Here is a 23,863-nt window from a genome sequence, read left to right as displayed (position 1 = left end):
AAATTTTGATTTGGACTTTCCCTTTGACTCAAGAATTAAAAGAACATTTAAAAATTTCCAGATAGATTTTTTGTTAATTTCAAGTTTTATCATATTGTGATTGGAGAATACTGTTTCTGCCATTTCTGCTAAGTGAAATGTAATAAGGTTTTGGTTTAATTTTGTAAATATTCCATAGGCATTTGAAGAGTCTATTCTTTGTTCTCAGGGCAATTAGATCTACCTTGTTAGTCAGGTTATTTAGTTCTTCTATATCTTTTTTTAGAAACTTCTTTATCTGCCATGGACCTTAAAAGTGAATTAGAGTCTCCTACTTCTAATGTCTTTCTGTTTAGTTCTTTTTCTATTTTGTATTTGATGTTTATTTGCTTTGTAGAAATTCGTGACTATAATGTCTTCATTGTAGATTATATGTTTTATCATTATAAAGAGCCCCTTTTTTTTGCCTTATTTAATACTTTTGCCCCCCCTGAATTCACCTCATCTGGTATAAGATTGTGACTTAATTTTTTTTTCCTTGCATTTGGCTGGTGTACCTGTACCATCTTTTATTTTCAACTTTTTGACACTTTTTGAGAATATTTTTCTTTCCATAGGTGAGCTTATCTTACTGACATTTATAGATGTGGCTTAGTTCTCTATCACATTTTATGACCTACTTTCTGTTTTTAAGGATTCATTTGGTTTGTATGTTTCTCTAGAGGGTGTATATTTCTTTAATTTGTTTTATGAGTATTCCTTCTGATAATTTAGGAAGATTTGTATTCTGTTTTAGCTCTTCTAGTGGTTAGCTTTATACTATAACTTTTAAAAATGACTTTATCCTCTATTTCTTTAAACCATGTCTATTTATTCCCCCACTACAAGCAATGACAAAATTATTATACTTCCATTCATCTCCTTTACTCCACCTAATTTTAATCAATATTATTATTAGTTCTTCTAGTGATAATCTCCATACTTTCGAATATACTTCTATCTCTGTTATTTGATTTATAAGATATAAATGTTATCTTTTGACCTTGGATATTATTATTTGTGTGTGTGTGTGTGTGAGGAAGATCAGCCCTGAGCTAACATCCGTGCTAATCCTCCTCTTTTTGCTGAGGAAGACCGGCTCTGAGCTAACATCTATTGCCAATCCTCCTCCTTTTTTTCCCCAAAGCCCCAGTAGATAGTTGTATGTCATAGTTGCACATCCTTCTAGTTGCTGTATGTGGGACGCGGCCTCAGCATGGCCGGAGAAGCGGTGCGTTGGTGCGCACCCAGGATCTGAACCCGGGCCGCCAGTACTGGAGCACGCACACTTAACCACTAAGCTATGGGGCCGGCCCTGACCTTGTATTAAAGATAAGGAAATCAACATCCTTTTGCTACCTTCCATCTTCTTACATCCTCCCTTCTTGGTTTTTGTTAATTTTATTACTTTTACTAGTATAGTTTATAATATTAACATTCTGAACAATATACAACAGTGATTAAGAGAATGAGCTCTGGAACCAGACTGCGTAGGTTGGAATCTTGGCTTTATCATTTTATAGCTGTGTGACCTTGAGCAAGTTACTTAACAGATAATTCTGTTTCCTTATTCTCACAATGGATATATCAATAGGTTCCACCTTACAGGGTTGTTGTCATGATGGTAAAAGTATAGCATTAGAACAGTGCCTGACACACAGTAAGCATGTAGTAACTATCAGATATTGTATTAACAATTATGGTGAAGTAGATTCCCAAGGTTGTTTTCATCCTAGTCCTACATTTCAACTGGGTTCCATGTTCAGTTTCTCTCTTCATCTCTTGGTTGCCTGAAATTCATTCTCTAATAGTTCTTTAAGAGATGCTAATGGGAGTTATATTTTCTGATCCTTATATGTTCAGAAACATTTGATGCCTTTTACTTGAAAGAAAGCTTGGCTATGTAAAACAACAATAGCTATTATTGAGCACTTGTTAAAATCACAGGTTATCTAGACTCATTATACCGTTACACCTCATAATAATGCTATAAATCAAGCACAGTTCACATCCCCTTTTACAAATGAGAAAATTAGGACACAACCAAGTCACACTTCCTTCTGTCACAGACTTTGCTGGCATTATTGTGCCGCTGTTATCTACCATTGAATGTGGCTGTGGAGAAATCTGAGGCCAATCTGATATATTTTCCCTTAAAGGTGTCTTGATCTTTTTGCCTGAATGCTCAAAGGATTATTTATTTTTGAAGTCCAGTAAAATTCAGTGGGATATGTCACAGGGGTCATTCTGTGTTGGTTTTTTTTGGGACGTTGTTTGTCTTTTCAGTCTGTAGATTAAAGTGTTCTGGGCTGGCCCCGTGGCTTAGCAGTTAAGTGCACGCGCTCCGCTGCTGACGGCCCGGGTTCAGATCCCGGGCGCGCACCTACGCACCGCTTCTCCGGCCATGCTGAGGCCGCGTCCCACATACAGCAACTAGAAGGATGTGCAGCTATGACATACAACTATCTACTGGGGCTTTGGGGGAAATAAATAAATAAATAAATAAAGTGTTCTTTCACTTATGTGAAGTCTCCTTGACTTCTTCTTTGAATATTTTTTCTTTTCCACTTGTTCCGTTCTCCCTCATATGGACGTGCTGGATATCCTTTGTCTTCTATATCTATGATTTTATCTCAAATTCTTTTTAGTTCTTTTTAAATTTCCATTTCATTTTGCTCACTTTTCTCAACCTAGGCTCGTAAGTCTTACTATGTTGTCTTTGCCGCCTGTTTCCCCCATTTATAATGTGGCTTTAATTTCTAGGACTTTTTCTTTTTCTTCCTTTCTAAGTTCTGCTAGCTTATTTTACATTTCCATCTGTTGTCTCATCATTTCTTCTGCTTTGAGGTCTTATTTTAAACTGTTTCATTAAGTCTTTTGAATTCATAGCAATATGTTTGGTCTGCTTCAGGGCAACATTTTCCTAGAAAATTTCTTTATCTGACATTTGCTTTTCCTATTCCTTTTCACCTTTTTCTTGTAGATTTTCTGTACAGATCTCATGCTTGCTTGCTTTTGATTATTACTCATTAGTGAATGAAATGAGTTCTTCAACCAGCTATTTGTAGGAACACCTAGTAGTGGAGATGCTGTGGCCCAGACTGTATACGTGCATGTGTGTTGTGTCTGAGAGAGAGAGAGTAAAGGTGAGACAGAGAGACAGAGGTGCTCATACAGATTGGTTTAGCCTGTATATCTGCCCCACACCTGCAGAGATGCTCATAATATAGTGTCTCCCAACCCCTATTTCATCAACAGACTGCCTCCAACATAGATAACGTTTTAAGGATTTTATCATTTAGCACTGCCTTGCCCTGCTACTTCAAGATGCCAGGTAGAGTCTTTGGAAGTTCCCACAGCTTGTGCTTCCTTAAACCTTCATTGCCAACCAGGGCGATGGTTCTGCTCCTCAGGTATACCAGCTATTAGATGCTCTGCCAACGTTGTCAGAGAAGTGAGGTCACAACAAGTATTTAATGTCAGCTTACTTCTAGACTCTGCTGTAATTTTTACTGAATTTGGCAAGCTATCCATATGTTTTGTGCCTTAGGATTACACTTGGTACCTGATTTTATCAAAGATAGAGTTTACATTTCTTTTTCTTTCTTTTTTTTTTTTGGTGATGTCAAGGATGACAAGATTACAGAAGTCACTTTATTTTGTTATTTTCAAATATTTTGGTACTTTAAACTTTATTTTTAAATTTGTTTTAATGCCAGAGCCATTTTTTAAAATAGAGTGCCCCTATTCTTGGAAAGAGTAGGTACCATATCGCCTTAGACCGCGTAAGTGGGAAAAACAGTTTCAAAATTCTGTGCACACCCTAATTGCAATAAGAACTGTCGTCGTCACGTAGCTAGTAAAGAATAGAGCTTGGATTCAAATCCAAGTCTGTCCAAATCCAAAGCTGAGTTCTTTTTACCGTAGAAATTTTTCTTAAAGAATATAGATATCTCTTTATGGTGTCTTTATTATGTTTCTTCTTGTGAACATTTCTTTATTAACTTCTTCTTTATTTCCTGGTTTTTAGTGTGACAAGTACAAGACTGGAATTATTGATGGGCCCGCATGTAGTAGCCTTTGTGTTACAGAAACTCTTTACTTTGGAAAATGCTTATCCACCAAGCCCAACAATCAGGTATGGACATTATGAGTAAACATTCCAGATTGATGGTGCACTCTGATTTTACCTGAAACTAAAGCATTATTAAAAGAATTCTTGAACCAGAGCTTTAGGACATTTTATGTATTTCAATTTTTATATACTTGGATTCACTCATCTAACAGATGTTTATTAATCCCCTATTCCCAGTGTATTCCAGACACTGTTTTAGTTATTAGGAATACAGTGGTGATCAAGTTAGATAAGATTACCTCCCTTATGGATCTTACATTATCCCAGAGGAATGGGGAACATAAATAGTTGATAGATAAATAAATAAGCAAGATAATTACAGAATGTGGTGTGTTTTATATAGGATATACACAGGGTGAATTGATGGAGAATGAGAGGGATGGGGGCTGTAGAGGAGGTGATCAGGGAAGACTTTTCTAAGATAATACTTGAACTCATACCTGAATGAAGAATTAAACTATAGGACTGAGCAAAGGACAAGATGAGCTAAGTCACAAAAGAAGAAGTATAAGTAGCTGATCAACATAATGAAAAAAATGTTTTACCTCACTTATCATCAAAGAAATATAAATTAAAACAATAGGATATTTCTGGGCTAGAAGAAAATAAAACAAAATATCAACACTGGTTATCCTTGAGCAGTGGAATATTGCATGATTTTTATGTTCATCTTTTTTCTTTATATTATTTCTAAATTTCCAATATAAATACACATTACTCTTATAATTATAGAAATTTAAAATAAATTTTAAGTTGACAATACTAATCATGTTTAAGAGGATTTCTGAAACAAAGTTCAACATTTGAGTATGTACTATGTACTAAGTACTGTTTAAGGCATTGGGAGAGACTGTGGGGAAGAAGACGGATAAAACCTCTGCCCTCGTGTGCTTTATGTTTCATGTGAGAGAAGACAGATAATGAATTAGTCAATAAATTAATAAATAAGATCATTTCAGACAACGCTAATGGCTGTGAAGAAAATAAAACGGAGTAATAGGTTTGAGAGTGACCTGAGATGGAAGAGGGATCTATTCTAGATGGAGTTAGGCCTATCTAAGGTGACAGCGAAGCTTGAGACTTGAATGACGTGAAGAAGCCAACCACGTGAAGATCTGTGAGAGGGGATTCCAGGCAGAGCCAACAGCAAATGAAGCAGGTCATGAAACTGGAATAAGATTGATAAGTTCAAGGAAGAGAAAGAAGACCAGTGTAGCTGGGATATAGATACCCAGGGAGTAAATGGTAGAGATCAGTTTGGAGAAGTAGGCCAGGCCAGCTCATATGAAGCCTACTAGGCAATGGAAAGGACTTTGGACTTTATTGTAATTGAATTAGAGGGTTTGAATCAGGGGAGTGATATACTCTGCTTTGTTTGGATTCATATTATACTAATATTAATATAATCCTATTTGTTTTTTATATATAAACAAGAATAGACTGGCTGGGGTCAAATGGTGGCTTTGCCACTATTGTGTTACCTTCAGCATGCTACTTCACTTCTCTCTGCTTCAGTTTCCCAGTCAGTAAAATGAGGATAATAATAGTATCTACTTCATAGGATTGTTATAAGGAGTAAAATAATAAAATAAATTAGTAGACCATGGCACATAGTAAGCACCATATAATGTTAGTTTGATAAATAGCTAGATAGTTAATAATTACTAATTCTGGGGTGTGGAATTAGGGAAATGGATGTGGAAGAACTTTTCTTTTTATCCTTCTGTGTAATTTGACTTTTAAAAAATATGTTTATAACTATAAACACATACATTTAGAAACAAGAAAGATCTCAAATAAACAACCTAAGTTTACAGCCTAAGGAACTAGAAAACGAAGAACAAACTAAACCCAAAGCTAGCAGAAGGCAGGAAATAATACAGATTTCAGCAGAGATAAAGGAAACAGAGCATAGAAAAACAATAGAGAAAATCAGTGAAACCAAAAGTTGGTTCTTTGAAAAGATCAACAAAATTGGCAAACCTTTAGCTAGATGGAGTAAGAAAAAAAAGAGAGAAGACTCAAATTACTAAAATCAGGGGCTGGCCCCATGGCTAGTGGTTAAGATCGGCACACTCCGCTTTGGCAGCCCAGGTTTGTGGGTTCAGATCTTGGGTGCAGACCTATAATACTCATCAGCCGTGCTGTGGTGGCAACCCACATACAGAATAGAGGAAGATTGGCACAGGTGTTAGCTCAGGGCTAATCCTCCTCAAGCAAAAAAAGAGGAAGATTAGCAACAGATGTTAGCTCAGGGCAACTCTTCCTCAGCAAAAAAAAAAAAAAAAAAAACTAAAATCAGAAATGAAGTGGGGACATTACTACCAATTCTACAGAAATGAAAAAGGATTATATGAAAGTACTATGAACAGTTGTACACTAGCAAATTTCATAACCTGGATGAAATGGACAAATTCCTAAAAACACAAAACCTACCAAGAAATAGAAAATCTGAATAGACCTATAACTAGTAAGGAGATTGAATCAGTAACCTAAAGTGTCCCAACAAGAAAAGCCCTGGATCTATTGGCTTCACTGGTGAATTTTACCAAACATTTAAGAAAGAACTAACACCAATCCTTCTCAACCTTTTCCAAAAAATTGAAGAAGAGGGAAAACTTCCTGACTCATTCCATGAGGCCAGCATTATCCTGATACCAAAACCAGATTAAGACACTACAAGAAAAGAAAACTATAGACTAATATACCTTGTGAACATTGATGTAAAAATCGACAGCAAAATACTAGCAAACCAAATTCAGCAGCATATTAAAAGGATCATATATCATGACCAAACAGGATTTATTCCTGGAATGCAAGGATGGTTCAACATATGAAAATAATCAATCAATGTACTATACCACATTAACAGAATGAAGGAAAAAAAAAAAGGATCATCTCAATTCATGCAGAAAAAGTATTTGACAAAATTCAATACCCTTTCATGATAAAAACAATCAACAAACTAGGACTAGAAGGAAACTACCTCAAAATAATAAAACCTATATATGAAAAACTGACAGCTAGCATCATACTCAATGGTGAAAAACTGAAAGCTTTTCCCTTTTTTTTTTCTTTTTTTCTCCCCAAAACCCCCAGTACATAGTTGTATATTCTAGTTCTAGGTCCTTCTAGTTCTTCTATGTGGGATGCCGCCTCAGCACAGCTTAATGAGTGGTGAGTAGGTCCATGCCCAGGATCCGAACTAGCGAACCCCGGGCTGCCGAAGCAGAATGCACAAACTTAACTGCTGCACCACTGGGCCAGCCTCAAAGTTTTTCCTTTAAGATCAGGGAAAAGGCAAGGATGCTGACTTTGTCCACTTTTATTCAACATAGTCCTGGAAGTTCTAGCCAGATCAATTAGACAAGAAAAAGAAATAAAAGGCATCCAAATTGGAAAGGAAAAAGTAAAACTATGTCTGTTAACAAACAATAGAATCTTATATATAGAAAAACCTAAAGATTCCACAAAAAAAATTGTTGAAGCTAATAAATGAATTCAGCAAAATATAGCAGGGAAACAAAGTCAACACACAAAAATCAGTTTGTTGATTTTTTTGGATTGTATTTTGGATTCCAAAAGGAGATTAAGAAAACTGTTGCAAAAGGAGATTAAGAAAACTGTTCAATTTACAATAGCATCAAAAAGAATACTTAGGGGCCAGCCCCGTGGCGTAGTGGTTAAGTGCACGTGCTCCGCTGCTGGCAGCCCGGGTTCGGATCCCAGGCGCGCACCAACGCACCGCTTGTCAGACCATGCTGTGGCAGTGTCCCATATAAAGTAGAGGAAAACAGGCACGATGTTAGCTCAGGGCTAGTCTTCCTCAGCAAAAAAAGAGGAGGATTGGCATGGATGTTAGCTCAGGGCTGATCTTCCTCACAAAAAAAAAAAAACTTAGGAATTAACTTAATCAAGGAGGTGAAAGATTTGTACAATGAAAACTTCAAAACATTGCTGAGAGAAATCAAAGATATAAACAAATAGAAACACATCCCATGTTCATGGATTGGAAGACAATATTGTTAAGATGTTACTATTATCCAAAGTGATCTACAGATTCAATGCAATACCTATCAAAATCCCAATGACAATTTCTGCAGAAATAGAAACACCCATCCTAAAATTCGTGTGGAATCTCAAGGGATCCTGAATAGCCAAAACAATCTTGAAAAAGAACTACAAAGCTGGAGGACTCACAGTTCCTGATTTCAAAACTTACTACAAAGCTATAGTAATCAAAACATTGTGGTACTGGAATAAAGACAGACATATAGACCAATGGAATAGAATAGAGAGCCCAGAAATAAGCCCTCACATATGTGGTCAAATGGTTTTTGACAAGAGTACTAAGACCATTTAATAGGGAAATGACTGTCTTTTCAACAAATCGTGCTGGGAAAATTGGATATCCACATGAAAAGAATGAAGTTGAACTCTTACCTAACACCTTATGCAAAAATTAAATCAAAGCGGATCAAAGACTTAAATGTAAGAACTGAAACATAAAACTCTTAGAAGAAAATGTAGGGCAAAGCTTAACAACATTGGATTTGGCAACGATTTCTTGGAAAAGACACAGACAACGAAAGAAAAAAATACACAAATTAGACTTCTTGAAAATTTTGTGTATCAAAAGACAATAGAGTAAAAAGGCAACCCACAGAATGGGAGAAAATATTTGCAATCATATAGCTGATAAGGGATTAATATCCAGAATATATAGAGAACTCCTAAAACTCAACATCAAAAGAACAAACTAGATTAAAAAATGGGACTTGAATAGACATTTCTCAAAAAAAGATATACAAATGGCCAATAACTACATGAAAATGTGCTCAGCATCAGTGATTACTAGGGAAGTGCAAATCAAAACCACAATGAGAGGGCTGGCCCGGTGGTGTAGTGGCTAAGCTCATGAGCTCTGCTTCGGCAGCCCAGGGTTTGTAGGTTCAGATCCTGGGCATCGACCTATGCACCACTCATCAAACCATGCTGTGGTGGCGTCCCACATACAAAATAGAGGAAGATGGGCACAGATGTTAGCTCAGGGCCAGTCTTCCTCATAAATAAATAAGTAAATAAGTAAATAAATAAAACAAACAAATCCCACAATGAGATACCATCTCACATCTATTAGGATGGCTACTATCAAAAAAAAAAAAAAAACAGAAAATAACAAGTGTTGACAAGGATGTAGAGAAATTGGAGCCCTTGTGCACTGTTGGTGGGAATTTAAGATGGTATAGCCATTGTGGAAAACAGTATGGCAGTTCCTCAAAAAATTAAAAATAGAATGACCCTGTAATCTAGCAATTCCACTTCTGGTATATATCTAAAAGAATTGAAAGCAGGATCTCGAAGAGATAATTGTACACCCATGTTCATATCAGCATTATTCACAATAGCTAAAACCTGGAAGCAACCAAAGTGTCCATTGGTGGATGAATGGAAGTGCAAAACGTGGTATTGCCTATAATGGAATATTTTCAGCTTTAAAAAGGAAGAAAATTCTGACATATGCTACAATATGGATGAACCTTGAGGACATCATGCTAAATGAAATAAGCCAGTCACAAAAAGGCAAATTCTGTATGATTCCACTTATGTGAAATACCTCAGAGTAGTTAAAATCATAAAGACAGAAAGTAGAATGGTGATGCCAGGGGCTGAGGGGAGAGGAGGAACAGAGAGTTATTGCTTCATAGGTATGGAGCTTCAGTTTTACAAGATGAAAAGAGTTCTGGAGATGGATAGTGGTGATGGTAGCACAACTTCATGAATGTAATACCATTGATCTGTACACTAAAAATGGTTAAGGTGGTAAATTTTATGTTTTTGATATTTTACCGCAATAAAACATTGAAAAATATAAAATTGATGATCATGGTCAAAAATATATATATTTAGGCATTCATAACTTTTATAATCTAAAAAAATTAAGGAAGGCCTGGCCCGGTGGTATAGTGGTTGAGTTTGCGCGCTCTGCTTCGGCAGCCTGGGATTCGCAGGTTCAGATCCCAGGCACGGACCTACTCACCGCTTATCAAGCCATGCTGTGGCAGGTGTCCCACGTATAAAGTAGAGGAAGATGGGCACAGGTGTTAGCCCAGTGCCAACCTTCCATACCAAAAAAAACAAATTAATTAATTAATTAAGGAAAAAAGCTTTGGAGTATGATTTCAAATTTGTAATTCAAAAAGAAAGTTGCAGCTCAATCTCAATGTTTTGTTGCTTGTTTGTGTGTGTGTTTTTTTAGAGGCGGAGGACACTCACTATAAAAAATATAGTGATAGAGTTTTCTAGTCAGCCCAAAGCATAACTTGTCATTCTTTTTCATATAGATGTATTTAGGGATTTGGGATAATCTACCAGGTGTTGTGAAATGTCAAATGGAACAAGCACTTCATCTTGATTTTGGAACTGAACTGGAACCAAGAAAAGAAATAGTGCTATTTGATAAACCAACTAGGGGAACTACTGTACAGAAATTCAAAGAAATGGTCTACAGTCTCTTTAAAGTAAGTATATCCTAAAAAAAATAAAAAATAAATAAAAAAGTAAATAAAGTAAGTATATCCATTCACATGTTGCTAGTGTGAAGCAGTACACTCTCCTGGAAGAGTTGGCAGGACCTCATCCTAAACCATAAAAGTGTTGCGATTCTTTGACCTATATAAGGGACTCCATTTTAAGGAAATAATTCAAGGAAAAGAAAAAATGTGTGGAGGATGTTTACTTTAACATTATTGTTAATAGCTAAAAATGTCTAAATATGAGAGGGGAGTTCATTAAGTAGACGGGCTGCTTTATAGTTTGACATTATAACTGATACACGTTTTTTTTAAAAGGTGAAATAAAATTGGCACACACTGATTACAAATTTTTTTAAATGGAAATACTCATATAAAGATTAAATAGAAATATTAAAAGATGAAAATAATTACTTTTGGAAAGAATCTCTTTTTTCTCATTTCTATTGCTCTTATATTTTCACTCAAAATCTTTCTTTGGACAGTTTACATTTTCCAGACTATTTTATCCCAGAGAACTTGCACAGGGAAATACTTTTTAACTTTCATTACTGGAACAATACAACTTGAACAAAATAATTCTGTTAATGTGATAACTACAAAATAGGAGTAAATAATTTTCATTTGACCCTTATTATCTGGATATGAGCACCTTACAGTTTTGCAAGTAAGTGTAAGAGTAAGACAAGGAATAATTACTTAGTGTCTTAACTGTATTTATCTACAAGATCTGAGGGGGCTACAGGAGTTAGGGTAGCCATTTTTTTTTTTTTAACCATTGAATTGTACACTTTATTTTTTTGTGTGAGGAGGGTCAGCCCTGAGCTAACATCCATGCCAATCCTCTTTTTTTTCTCCCAAAGCCCCAGTAGATAGTTGTATGTCATAGTTGCACATCCTTCCAGTTGCTGTATGTGGGACGCGGCCTCAGCATGGCCGGAGAAGCGGTGCGTCAGTGCGCCCCCGAGATCCGAACCAGGGCCGCCAGTAGCGGAGCTCGTGCACCCAACCGCTAAGCCACGGGGCCAGCCCGTAAAACATAGTTCTGACTCACTTAGCAAGCATCAAAACTATTTGGAGACATATTAATATAAGTTCCTTTATGGGGATTCAGTAGCAAGATTACTTAGCATGGTAATAATCCCCACAAATGTTACATATGAGGTGTTTTTCATTCCTTCTGTATAATTAGCCAAATTCTTATCTCTACAGGCAAAGTTGGGTGACCAAGGAAACCTCTCTGAACTGGTTAACCTCGTCTTGACGGTGGCTGATGGAGACAAAGATGGCCAGGTTTCTTTGGGAGAAGCAAAGTCAGCATGGGCGCTTCTTCAACTAAATGAATTTCTTCTCATGGTGATACTTCAAGACAAAGAACATACCCCCAAATTAATGGGATTCTGTGGTGATCTCTATGTGATGGAAAGTGTTGAATATACCTCTCTTTATGGAATAAGCCTCCCATGGGTCATTGAACTTTTTATTCCATCTGGGTTCAGAAGAAGCATGGATCAGTTGTTCACACCATCATGGCCTAGAAAGGCTAAAATAGCCATAGGACTTCTAGAATTTGTGGAAGATGTTTTCCACGGCCCCTATGGAAACTTCCTCATGTGTGATACTAGTGCCAAAAATCTAGGATATAATGATAAGTATGATTTGAAAATGGTCGACATGAGAAAAATTGTGCCAGAGACAAACCTCAAAGAACTTATCAAGGATCGTCACTGTGAGTCTGATCTGGACTGTGTCTATGGCACGGATTGTCGAACTAGCTGTGATCAGAGTACAATGAGGTGTACTTCAGAAGTGATACAACCAAACTTGGCAAAAGCCTGTCAGTTACTCAAAGACTACCTACTGCGTGGTGCTCCAAGTGAAATTCGTGAAGAATTAGAAAAGCAGCTCTATTCTTGCATTGCTCTCAAAGTCACAGCAAATCAAATGGAGATGGAACATTCTTTGATACTAAATAACCTAAAAACATTACTGTGGAAGAAAATTTCCTACACAAATGACTCTTAGTTCGCACATTGTGACCATTGTAGGAAACTTATCACTTCTAAACAAAAATTTTGAGCATTTTTAAAAATGGCTTCTGATTCAAATCCCTGCCAGTTACACAAAACTTTTCCCTGGTTCTAAGAAGCCATCATCTTAAAAATACATGTTGATTGCTTAAGTAATGGCAGGAGGTATAATAAAGAATCAACAGGTCCAAAAAGATTTCATTCTTCCCCTTTTAGAAGCCCTGGTACACTTCCTAATACATTCACTGTGTAACTGTTTTGACTGACTTAAAATAATGCTGTGAAAAGCCTCATTCCATAAACATCAACAGTGAGACTATTTTATAGATTTATGTTAGCCAAAATACCATTGCTGGAAACATTGTTTGCATTGAAGCTGCTGTTTAAAAAAATTTATACATAAATTTACTAATGTCTTAGCATGGTAAAGTTTGCACATTAACAAATTAAGACTGCAAAGCAGGTAAATTAAAATTACTCCTTTATAAACAGGTGTTGGGTTAATAGCATGGTCTGTTGTATTATAGACTTAAATACTCATTTAGACATCAAATGTTACGTGACTTCAGAATGTTCTGAGTGGCTCTTACTGATTAAAATTCAAAACCCATCAAGACCTGTTCTACTTGGCAAGGTCTAACTGCCAATTTTAGAGGCTGAAAATGGATGAGCTTTCATCACTGTAGATTCAAAGGGTCCATCTTAGCATTAACCAGCCAACTGAGTCCTTCCAAACGGCCATCTTAAGGCCATAGACCCAATCCAGATCCACATATCTTCAATTTGAACTATGGGGAAGTGGGACATTAAGAGCAAGACTCTGAAATCATAAAACTTTTTAGTAATAATTAATTTTCCATTTTCAAACAGTATTTCCTGTTAGCCAAAGGGCTATTTCTTATGAGGCATGTAAATTTTTCCACGTAACACCATTTTTTTCTCATGTAACCTTGACATACAAGGGTCAATAGTTGCTCCTTCATGTTATTTTCATGTTTATTCTGATCTGGCTTGTACCTTTCAACATCTCCATAAAATTAAACACGTCTTGTGGAGAAAAGACTCACTCAGTATTTTCTGGTCAAAGGTTTCACCTGGTTAAAGCGAATATGTTCAAGTTATGTGACCTTCATTGGACAGCCTTCTCTCAAAAATTACAGCCATGGATTAGCACCAGTTTTGCTTACTTTAAAATTGTATACTTCGAAGGCACTTTTTCTTCCCACAATCATCTGGTTACAATAAATGCGTGGAAGATGTATTTCTTAGTGGAAGGTTGGTCTGTTGCTTGTCAGATTTTTTTAGGGAGGGCTGCACATCACACAATTTGAGGGAAAACTGTCAGGGAGAGCAGAAGCCCAAGAAGCAGGTGTGAACTTTGAGTCACTATGCAAGACAACTTTTTCTGGAAAAAGCTATACTTGTTTCTTGAAGAAAAATACTGTCAATTTCAGAGTATTTCCTACAGTTTCATTAAGAACTTAACACAGAAATAGTTGCTAGGTCAATAAGTTTATTAATGTCTTTCTCTGAAAAATCTTCATAGAAAATTGTGGTTTGGTTTATTAGCTCTCAGCGGCCCGCTCTTGAGCTCTGAGGAAGCTTGCCTTCTTTTGAGCTACCCGATCTTTCTTCTGGGCAAGAGACATCTTGGGGCGATTCCACCTACAAAACCATAAAAGTAAGAGACATGAATGTAATTTTTTAAAACCATAGCTCAAGAGGATAGAGAATATTAAATTTTGAACAAGACAAGCACTTTGTAACAAGGTGGAGATCACATAATCCAAATTCCAACACATGTACTTATGATCTTAAGCTAATTTAACCAAACCCCAACTTTTGTGATAATTGCCCTATTACCAGACAGGGCCAAAAATAAACATGTTAGTATAATGCTTAGAATAAGTAGGTATTATTTTCTACTCAATTCAAAGATCAAAATGTGAAAGATTAACAGAAAGTAATTCTCATCTTTAGTTAGCCTATTAAAAAATGCAGTAACTGGTAGTTACACTGTACTAGGATAGAATGGGCCACCTCAGTAGCTTCTGAGGCTAATACATTTCTATCACCACAATTACTTTAGCAAACCTGGTTCCCTTCACATCTGCAACATCATGCAGAGTTAGTGATCGAGTTTGCACAACTTCACTGAGTCTGAGTAAGATGAAACAAGGCAGGGAACCCCTCCCAACCACTTTCTCTTGAAAATACAAGAGTAAGACACATACCTCTTCTTTTTAACTTCTTTCTTAGGCTTCTTCTCATAGACCGGATTCTCTCGTATAGCAGAATGAGCTTGCTTATACATCTCCTCCATCTGAAACAAAGCAAAGCAAACAGTACTTGGTTTCATTTCATATGCCCTAAACAATAATATAACGTATTCTACTACTAGCTGTTTTGTCTTAACAAGCCAGATTAAAAAGAACTAAACTAGGTCAATGTTGGTGTCTGCTTAAATTTCTAAATGTAACCCAACTTTTCCTAAGAAATTCCCAATTTTTACTGTAGGCAATGTGAATTGACACTATTCACAAAACTCAATCTTCCTCAAGAATTTGCACCTATTTCGGACGAATTTTTGCTATACTTGTTAAGACACCCAAGTTTAGAACAAATTGATTTCTGTAGAAACACATTTTACGCTCATTTAAAATACTGTCTGACCTAAATTCTTTCATTCAAGTGAGGATACATGCCAAAACAAAGTATTTAAGATGTTAAGATGAAGAGTATATGGGGCCAACATGTAAATGCCAAATTCCTTTGTCCTGCCACATTCCCCAGGTTTACATTTTCCTTTGGTATCTGATAAGTCTTTCAAAGCTAGTCCCAGTATTACATACCAGGGATCTCTTAAATCCAATACTGAGTCAACAGTATCTGGCAGCAATATTAGGCCTCTGTGGAACCAGAAAGAGGTCTGAATTTCCCGAGAAAACCCTGAAAGACTATCCAATTAGATATGTTAATGAGAATTTGGTTCTAGAACTCATCAAAAAACAATGTTGCAACTCTAAATTGTTTCAATTACCACCTCTAAATAAATGACTACTGATTTTGTGGAAGATCAAGTCATAAATGACAGCTATCAAATGCCTGAGTGTTCATTATCAGAATCTAGTAACAATTACAGCCCCCTAAAGAATGAATCAAGGTAATCCAGGTTTCTAAAATTACTCATTCAATGGGGAAAAAAGGTGATTACTACATGCATTTGTACAAAGCTTAGCAAAGGAAAATAATGCAAAATTTTCCACTGCATTTGAGACTCTGAACTACCTAAATCCCTTTTGAAAGTTAATTTCTCTACCTCTTTTAGCATTCTATTAGTTTTCCACTGTATTTAACAAATCCATTTAATGACTTCAAATATAGTCATCTAACAAATGTTAAGCACCCAGTTCACTCCTTCCAAGAGATCAGACAAGTAGGAAATACAACCATGTATGCAGAAAATGCCATGAGTTCAGGTACTAAAGACCCTTTCCTGTTGGGGACACACCAGATGTCTGCAGAGGACTTCAGCAGGCGTACACAAGGAAAGTGGCCTCCAAAGATAAAATAAACGAGCTGGGTGGAAAAGTACATTAGCCAAAGAGTGGTCCAGCTGAAGTATAGCATGTATATAGGAAAGCATTAGGAAAGAGACATGTCAAAACAGACTGGGAGTTTGAAAAATTTTGAGCAAGTGTGTCATGACCAGAGCAAGATGTGGCTTAGAAAGAAAGATTTTGCAGGCCAAGTAGAATCATAGTCAAATGTAAAAGGCCTTTTTACTAGGGTGATGTCAGCAATAATGTAAAGGAATCTACTCATGTGAAAATTAACATGCATCTACATTATTAACGTGAAACTCCCCTTTTCCTAGTTCAAAACCTCAATTTACATGTTTATTCAGCCCTAGACTGTGTACTAACCATACAAATAACAGAGTGAACTTCCCCCACTTACAACTCTATTTAAAAAATAATTTGCATAGCCAAAGCTGTGCCAAAATAGAAACCATGCACTAACAGAAAAGAACCTAACAATTACTTCATATATAATCCATCAATTCATATATAATTCTATATTTGTAAGTTTTATAATAATAAGTGTGATTTTTGTGTTCAATGCTCTCACTATAATTTTAAAACCGGTATTATCATCTTCAATCACTCCAGTGTGTTAACAGACAGCCATGGAGACTCAATTTTAGGGGTGATAAATTTTCCAACATTAAACTCACTTTTGCAAACATGGTTCCCTTCACTTCTGCAACATCACGCAGACCTAGTCAGAATCTGTACAACTCCCTTTCTGTGTGCATGCCTGAGACATTCACAAAGTCCAGAACATAACACTATTTACTATGATGAAGAACCTTTCTTCCCCATGGCCTAAAATGATCGAAGTTTAGTATCTAGCACCTGCTATCACACAGGGTAGATTATAACTATGACCACAGCAATGAAATCTATAAATACAGAACAGCCAAATGCATAAAAACCACCAAAGGCTTTAGATTTGGATGCTTGAAGCCTGCCATCCTTCAGCATCTAAAAGATTCCTAAAAGCACACTGACAAGATGAGCTCATTATACTACCGTATCTGACTTTTAACCTACCCTAGGTCCAACATCCCAAATTCAAGGCATTTCATTTTAAGCCAAGTACAGCTTGAGTCTGCCCATACTTATGAACATGCCCATGTTCAACTTTTAACCATTAACCTGAAATAAAACTATAGTTCAGGTTACAAAAACAAGCAGTAAACCCGGTTCTATAAATTACCCAATACTAGCATTTTTAGTTAAATTTTTTACCATGTCTGGAGTTACGTTGTTCTTTATGTACTGAGAGAATTGTTTCTTGTACGCATCTTCATCTTCTTCCATCAGGTAACGCATATAATCGGCAACGTTCTGACCCATGATGTGCTTCCGATGTACTTCTGCATTGAATTCCTTGCTCTCTGAATCATAACCAGGGAATCGTTTGGTACTAAAATAAAGTTTTTCATATTTTAGGATATATTGATTGAAATCAGTTCACTAGCAGGAATTCATTTCAGTAGCTGCCATCAGTCCCGTCTTGAAACACTTAATTGCATCATATGCAACCAAAGGACCAACTACCGACTGCTCAGTTAGTGGGATATCATCATTCAGCAGCTAATCTCCGAATTCCAGGGTAGAAAATCATGCCACACACACCTTTAAAAACCATTAAATGAACCAAGACTTTCCACTACTATTACGTTAATTCTTATTATTATCATAGGAAAGGATTTGAAAACTGCTCCTCAAAAATCCTAGAATTTCTGGACCAGCCCAGTGGCACAAGCAGTTAAGTGCATGCGCTCCACTTCAGCTGCCCGGAGTTCAATGGTTCGGATCCCCGGCGCGCACCCACACACTGCTAGTCATGCCATGCTGTGGCGGCATCCCATATAAAGTAGAGGAAGACAGGCACAGATGTTAGCTCAGGGCCAATCTTCCTTGGCAAAAAAGAGAAGGATCGGTATCAGATGTTAGCTCAGGGCTGATCTTCCTCACAAAAAAAAAAAAAAAATCCTAGAATTTCTCAGTGGGGCTTCAGGATACATGGGAATAAGTACATATCTAATAGGTATCTTGCAAGAGAACAGTAGGTCCTCAAAAAAAAAAATAGCCCCCCCTTCACATTATAAAAGTTAAGTTCCAGTTAAGTTACATTTTGTAGGCTTACCTATATATATATACCCAGAAAAAATTTTTTTGGTTGTTAAATCTCCAACCACTAAAATATTCCTACAAAGGTAATAAATCACTTTAAGATGTATCTATTCAACAATAACAAAAATTAACTCAAACCAAAAGAACAAATTAAAACAATCTACTTAGCGCCTCAGAATGGACTACAATCTTATTTCCAGTTGAAAGTAAACAAATCTGTCATAAGCCTCTTTCTCAAACTCTTTTTTTCCTAGAGTCCACATTTTTCCATACTCAGTAAAGCAATTTTCATTCTGAATGAAAAAAAGAAAACGCACTGGGGGCTCGGGGAGGGCAGTGGTGGTGGAAGAGAGCAGCTCATTTCTAACCATCATTAAGTCCACACGAAAGGCAGTGGTTTCAACCCCAGCTCTTCCACTCATTGGCTCCAGAACCTTAGGCAAATCATTCACCTCTAGACCCCAGTCTCCACTTACAAAATGTGTCACAGTTCCTTCCTGCCCTGCTAGATGCCGTTTGCACAGTACCTAGCATATAGCAGGCACACAATGACAGCTACTATTCCTTTAATTGATTCAGGTATTTCCACAGCCCAACCAGGTAGAAACAGTGAAGTATCAGAGTTCAGGCAAAGATGCCTTGAATACTATATTACCTGTGAGGGATAGACAAGCCTCCATCCACAGCTCCTTTCAGGGCCCCAAAAACTTTATTTCCAGTAGTAGTTCTGGCAAGCCCTGCATCCAAATAGCAGGTGAAGGCACCAGGTTGACCATCGATGCTTTCCACATTGTATTCATCTCCAGTCACTTCCACCTGGCCTTCATAGATCTTGTCCATGCCAAACCTATTGAGAAGCTATTAACAAAGAAGCCAATCTAAATACCTGTCTGAATATATTTAAATAACTCTAATATCTCAAGCCACAACTTGAATGCCTCTGACAAAAAAATTTTCTTCCAATTCACTTATCCCTTCATCCAAATCTACTTTTAAACGCTACAAAAAGAAACTTCAGACATTCAATTTTACCCTCAACTATAACAACTTTGTTTAAGAGCTTCTGAATCTGCTACATGTCCATACTTGATTCATGTAGCAATCAAGATGTACAATACTTGAATTTGATTCTTATATTTACTCAAGGGAGGCAATCTCCACATTTCCTCAGTCATACAGTCATGCGCTGCTTAACGACAGGAATACATTCTGAGAAACACGCAGTTAGGCGATTTCATCATTGTCTGAACGTCATAGTGTACTTACACAAACCTAGATGGTATAGCCAAACTACACAGCTAGGATATATGGTACTAATCTTATGGGACCACCACAGTATATGCCGTCTGTCATTGACAAAAACATAATTATGCCGCACATGACTATAAAAACTCAACAGACACTAAATGTTATCACATATAGTTTTATTTAATTTGATTAAAATCATAGGAATAGGATCCTGGGGCTGAAGAGAACTTCTTTTATGGCTCTACTCTCCAACTACATTATGTTAATATGGGCCACTCCTCTGCTAGTACACATCATCCAGCTATGATTCCACAAGCAGTGCCTTTGCACCAAGTTGCTCTCATACATCATGAGATGTATCATGTTTCCCACCCCACTCAAACATGTTTACGAAAATGTGGGTCCCCAACAACGACGCACACGTAACAATTCCACCGCAAAACAGTTAACTAACAAAACAAAAATAAGGCAAAAGCACATTTTCATCTCCTTTCTGCACATTACAGGAAATGCTGCCACCCAGAGGCGAAGATGATTAAAACAAAAAATGAATCCCCCACCAATGCCTGAGCCCCAAAAAGTTTAAGACACTGCTTCTCAAAATTTAACATGCATATAAATCACTTGGACATCCTATTAACATATAGTTTCTGAGGATATGGAGTAGAGTCTGTATTAATGGTGTATGTTGTTGATGGTCAGAAGATCTACACTCCTCAGTCCATCTGTCCAACAAGGTAGCCACTAACTAGCCACAAGTGGCTATTCAAATTTAAGTTAAAAATTCAGTTCGTCAGTAGCAGTAGCACTAGACACATTTCAAGTGCTCAACAGACACATGTGGCTACCATCCATCACTACAGAAAATTCTATTGACCTAGATATACCAAACAGGGCAGAAAACAGGAAAACAACTGCTTCACCAGATTATTAGAAACAGCATTGCCGTCTCAAAGTTTGTATTTATAAAATCATCTTCTCTGATGATGCCCTTATAAGCCACAGGGCAACAGCTGGCACTCCCCTGACCCCACAGCTGAGGGTATCTTATCCATGTGTGATTAATCTATCTCACAGATAACTCCAAACAATGAGTTGTTTTGAAAATACATTAATTAAAGTCATCTTGTACCTACCCTGCGGGCCAGCAGCAGGCCAGTACAATATGCTGCAGCATAATTTGTCAGGCCAACCTTCACACCATACTTTGGGAGTTCATGAGCATAAGCTGCACAAACTATCATATCTCCTTCTATACGGGCATAAGCAATCTACAACAAGAGAAAAACCAGGTTATTGGTGCTTTCACTGTCTGCTTGTTCTAAGTGCCTTCTTTTTCAAAGAACTTAAAAAAAAAAGAGCCGGACATAGATCTGCATCACTTAAAATTTGTTAAACCCACTCACTTCCAACTACAGTTTATGGCTTGGTCAACTACAGCAGGTAGGTTTATCAGCCTGTAAATATGTTTGATAAATGTCACAGTACATAAGGCTAGAACCACACAGACATTGAATATTAAAATGCCTTCGGAATAAATTATACTATAGTTCCTTACTTCTAAATTTTGAAAAGACTCTTAGTTGGGTTAGCTCATTAAGAGGCACTCTGAAAAGTCACAGAGCAATCCCCACTTATTTCAAACATCAAACTAAACATATCTAAGTCCAACAATGTTTTGGACACCTAATGTTAGGTTATCTAAACTTAGGTATGAAGACACTGCCTTCACAACCAGCAAATTAGTTTGCCCAGAAAACAGGCATGCCTGCCTCCAGCAAAGCACAGCAAATTTCAACTATGAAAATTTTCCCTAGTAATGAAAGCTCAGAAAACTACCTTCCAGAAGCAAACTGCCACTTTCTGGAGGTTTTTTATGTGGGAGACACCTTCATACATATTTATTAAAACCTATTTCAAACACTAAGCAGGAATGAGAACAGTCAGTCTAACTTAACCTTCACAACTACCCACCTCTTCAAAGAGCAGTCGTTATGTGGCATATAAGGCCATACTAAGTCATGTAAGGCAAAAGTCAGGACTTGGTTCATGACAAATTCTATTATTCTACCGGAATTGGAATGGGCAAGAACCTACTTAGTCTCAAATTTATCCTCCCACCCCACCAACCCGAACAAAATAGCATAAATTTCTCTAATGTTCTTTCTCTTCTAATCTTTAAAGTACCAATTTCCCAGGCTCCAACTCCAGACCTACTAAAATGAAAAGAACTACTCAATCAATGTTTTTGGAATGCCAAGCACTAGACTAGATGGACCTTCTAATCCATACCTGTGTTTTGCTTCCCAAGTACAACTTCTCTAGCACAGTGACTTAAGGGAGGGCGGGGTATACCACGGATTGCTTGAGTCTAGAATACAACTTACCTGGCAAATGATGTCTCGGTTGGTTACCCGAACTATCATCCTATATTTGGGTGTGTTGTACTTATTTTTATCCTGGATAACCAAACGTTTCCGAGCATAGTAATCAGTTTTGCCCTCTGAAAGAAAAAAGTACCTTTAGAAAGTCTACTCCATTGCAAAGCAGATTCTTTTAATATTGTGAACGTGAAAAACTGACCATACCTCTTCGTCTTCTAAATTTCACTTGGTATCTCTTGAAGTAGGCCTTATTCTTGACAACTTTAACAAACCCCTTTAAGAAAAAAGAATGTTATTAAAACTTTGATAAATGTTTTAGCTTATGATACTTTTGACATCTGAGTTAACCGTGTAACAAAATAACACTTGAACTTCAAGACAGAATCCAGACAACTGTCACTTTTGTACAGTCCAGCCTTTCTCAAACCATCTGGGGTCAAGAATCACTTTTTCTTTTACTTTCCATCTGTCAAGACTGGTAGTTCTATAAAACACAGTAAAAATGAATCGCTAGGAAAAAAATGGAATGAAAAAACAAACATACAAAATGCAGGTCAATTTCTTATATTCACCAGATATAAACTTTATCAAATGGCTTTTAAATTTTTGAACCCTTACTCTCAATTTCTGAACCTGTTCCCTCGCAGACCAGCATCGATCCTTGCCCCAACTTTTGCAAAGCACCGCTCTACATAGCACTCCATCTTGCCAAACGTCAGTCTGTTCTCAACACTGTAGACCCCATTTCGAAAAGCTAACCTCATACTTCCCACCGACGTTTTTCAAGTCTAAATTACTTGCCACAAAACTCAACTGGCCAAGGGCATGTTCAGCAATTAAAACAGCACTGACCCCCACTAACTAACAACATCCCACCCCTAAAATCATTAAAAACTGGTGCCAGCGACAGCCTAGAGAAAGCGACAGGACACGTACACCAAACTAAATGAGGTTCCTTTCGGGGCCCAGAGACGCCACAGCCTCCAAACTCTACTGATGGTTTTGGCTTGAAAGCCACTTTTTCAGCCCAACGACACTGGCTTTCTGAAAGACCTGCCGGCCCCGACGCTCCCGGAAAACCCACCAAGCAGTCAGAGGTGGAGCTGGGTCCGAGGAGCCACAGCCCGTCTACACCCAGGCAGCCCGCTGCTAGTCCGAGACCGACTGCATACAATCTCCCCCGCCCAGCTGCCTGCTGGCGCCCCCTCCAACAAACCAGCACTAGCCCCCGAAGCTTATCTATTACACTCACCTCCCTCCCCAATCCGCCGTCCTGCTCCTGCTCTTTTTCGTCAACCCATCCCCCCTAACCTTGCGCGCCGGGCGGCAGCCATTAAAGCCACGCTGGGAGCTGCAGCCTGCCCATGGCAGAGCGGGCAATCTAATGCCATCCGACCGCTGCGCCGCGCGAGACGGACCCTACGCTGGAATCAGAGCAAGGAGAGGAAACCCTCGTGCACCCGTAGCCCCGAGATCGGGATAACCACTCACCATCCTGCGGAACAGAGACCCGCGTCCGCGGCTCGCCACAGACCTACAGGCCCAACACGGCTCTCGGGGGGAAAAAGGCCGCAGCCCGTGCGCAGGCGCAGTATGTAGCACCGACGATCACGCGAGTGACGTGTGGAAGAGGGATCCGCCGGCCGCATAGCGTGCGGCGTGCCGCCCCCCGCTGGCGGGAGGACCGATGCTGGCCTTCACCTGCCGCCACAGTCCTCAGGGCCGCGGGTCCCAACGCTCCTGGCGGGATGATCTGACAGGGATGGGTGGTGAGCAGCAGGAGGGACGATTACAGGAGGCCTTCACTTCC

The 23,863-nt window shown here is 38.0% G+C and overlaps 2 protein-coding genes and 3 non-coding genes across 6 annotated transcripts in view; 1 reads left to right on the top strand and 4 right to left on the bottom strand.

Annotated features, from left to right (window-relative positions):
* Positions 1–13,207, top strand: part of DIPK1A (divergent protein kinase domain 1A) — a 107,074-nt gene extending 93,867 nt beyond the window's left edge. For both annotated transcript variants that reach the window (XM_058538532.1, XM_058538531.1), the window contains 3 exons: positions 4,049–4,156; positions 10,498–10,674; positions 11,899–13,207. In XM_058538532.1, coding sequence (XP_058394515.1) covers positions 4,049–4,156; positions 10,498–10,674; positions 11,899–12,711 — 1,098 coding nt within the window. In that variant the 3' untranslated portion in view covers positions 12,712–13,207. The remainder of the gene's footprint in view (positions 1–4,048; positions 4,157–10,497; positions 10,675–11,898) is intronic.
* A 1,002-nt stretch (positions 13,208–14,209) lies between these two features.
* Positions 14,210–23,649, bottom strand: RPL5 (ribosomal protein L5). The gene is made up of 8 exons (XM_058538533.1): positions 23,545–23,649; positions 22,258–22,327; positions 22,057–22,172; positions 20,806–20,940; positions 19,077–19,279; positions 17,531–17,708; positions 14,951–15,039; positions 14,210–14,381 (listed from the first exon to the last, which is right to left on the bottom strand). The coding sequence occupies exons 1-8, from the start codon at positions 23,545–23,547 to the stop codon at positions 14,282–14,284; spliced, it is 894 nt and encodes a 297-aa protein (XP_058394516.1). The 5' UTR covers positions 23,548–23,649; the 3' UTR covers positions 14,210–14,281.
* On the bottom strand, positions 14,731–14,863 carry LOC131405076 (small nucleolar RNA SNORA66). Its single transcript, XR_009219935.1, has one exon. It is a non-coding gene; the product is annotated as a small nucleolar RNA SNORA66 (small nucleolar RNA).
* LOC131405078 (small nucleolar RNA SNORA66) lies at positions 16,915–17,014 on the bottom strand. Its single transcript, XR_009219937.1, has one exon. It is a non-coding gene; the product is annotated as a small nucleolar RNA SNORA66 (small nucleolar RNA).
* On the bottom strand, positions 17,781–17,876 carry LOC131405071 (small nucleolar RNA SNORD21). Its single transcript, XR_009219931.1, has one exon. It is a non-coding gene; the product is annotated as a small nucleolar RNA SNORD21 (small nucleolar RNA).
* Positions 23,650–23,863: the final 214 nt, after the last annotated feature.

This window comes from Diceros bicornis, chromosome 4 (genome assembly GCF_020826845.1).
Source record: "Diceros bicornis minor isolate mBicDic1 chromosome 4, mDicBic1.mat.cur, whole genome shotgun sequence".
Taxonomy (NCBI): domain Eukaryota; kingdom Metazoa; phylum Chordata; class Mammalia; order Perissodactyla; family Rhinocerotidae; genus Diceros; species Diceros bicornis.
This window is presented reverse-complemented; position numbering and strand designations above follow the sequence as displayed.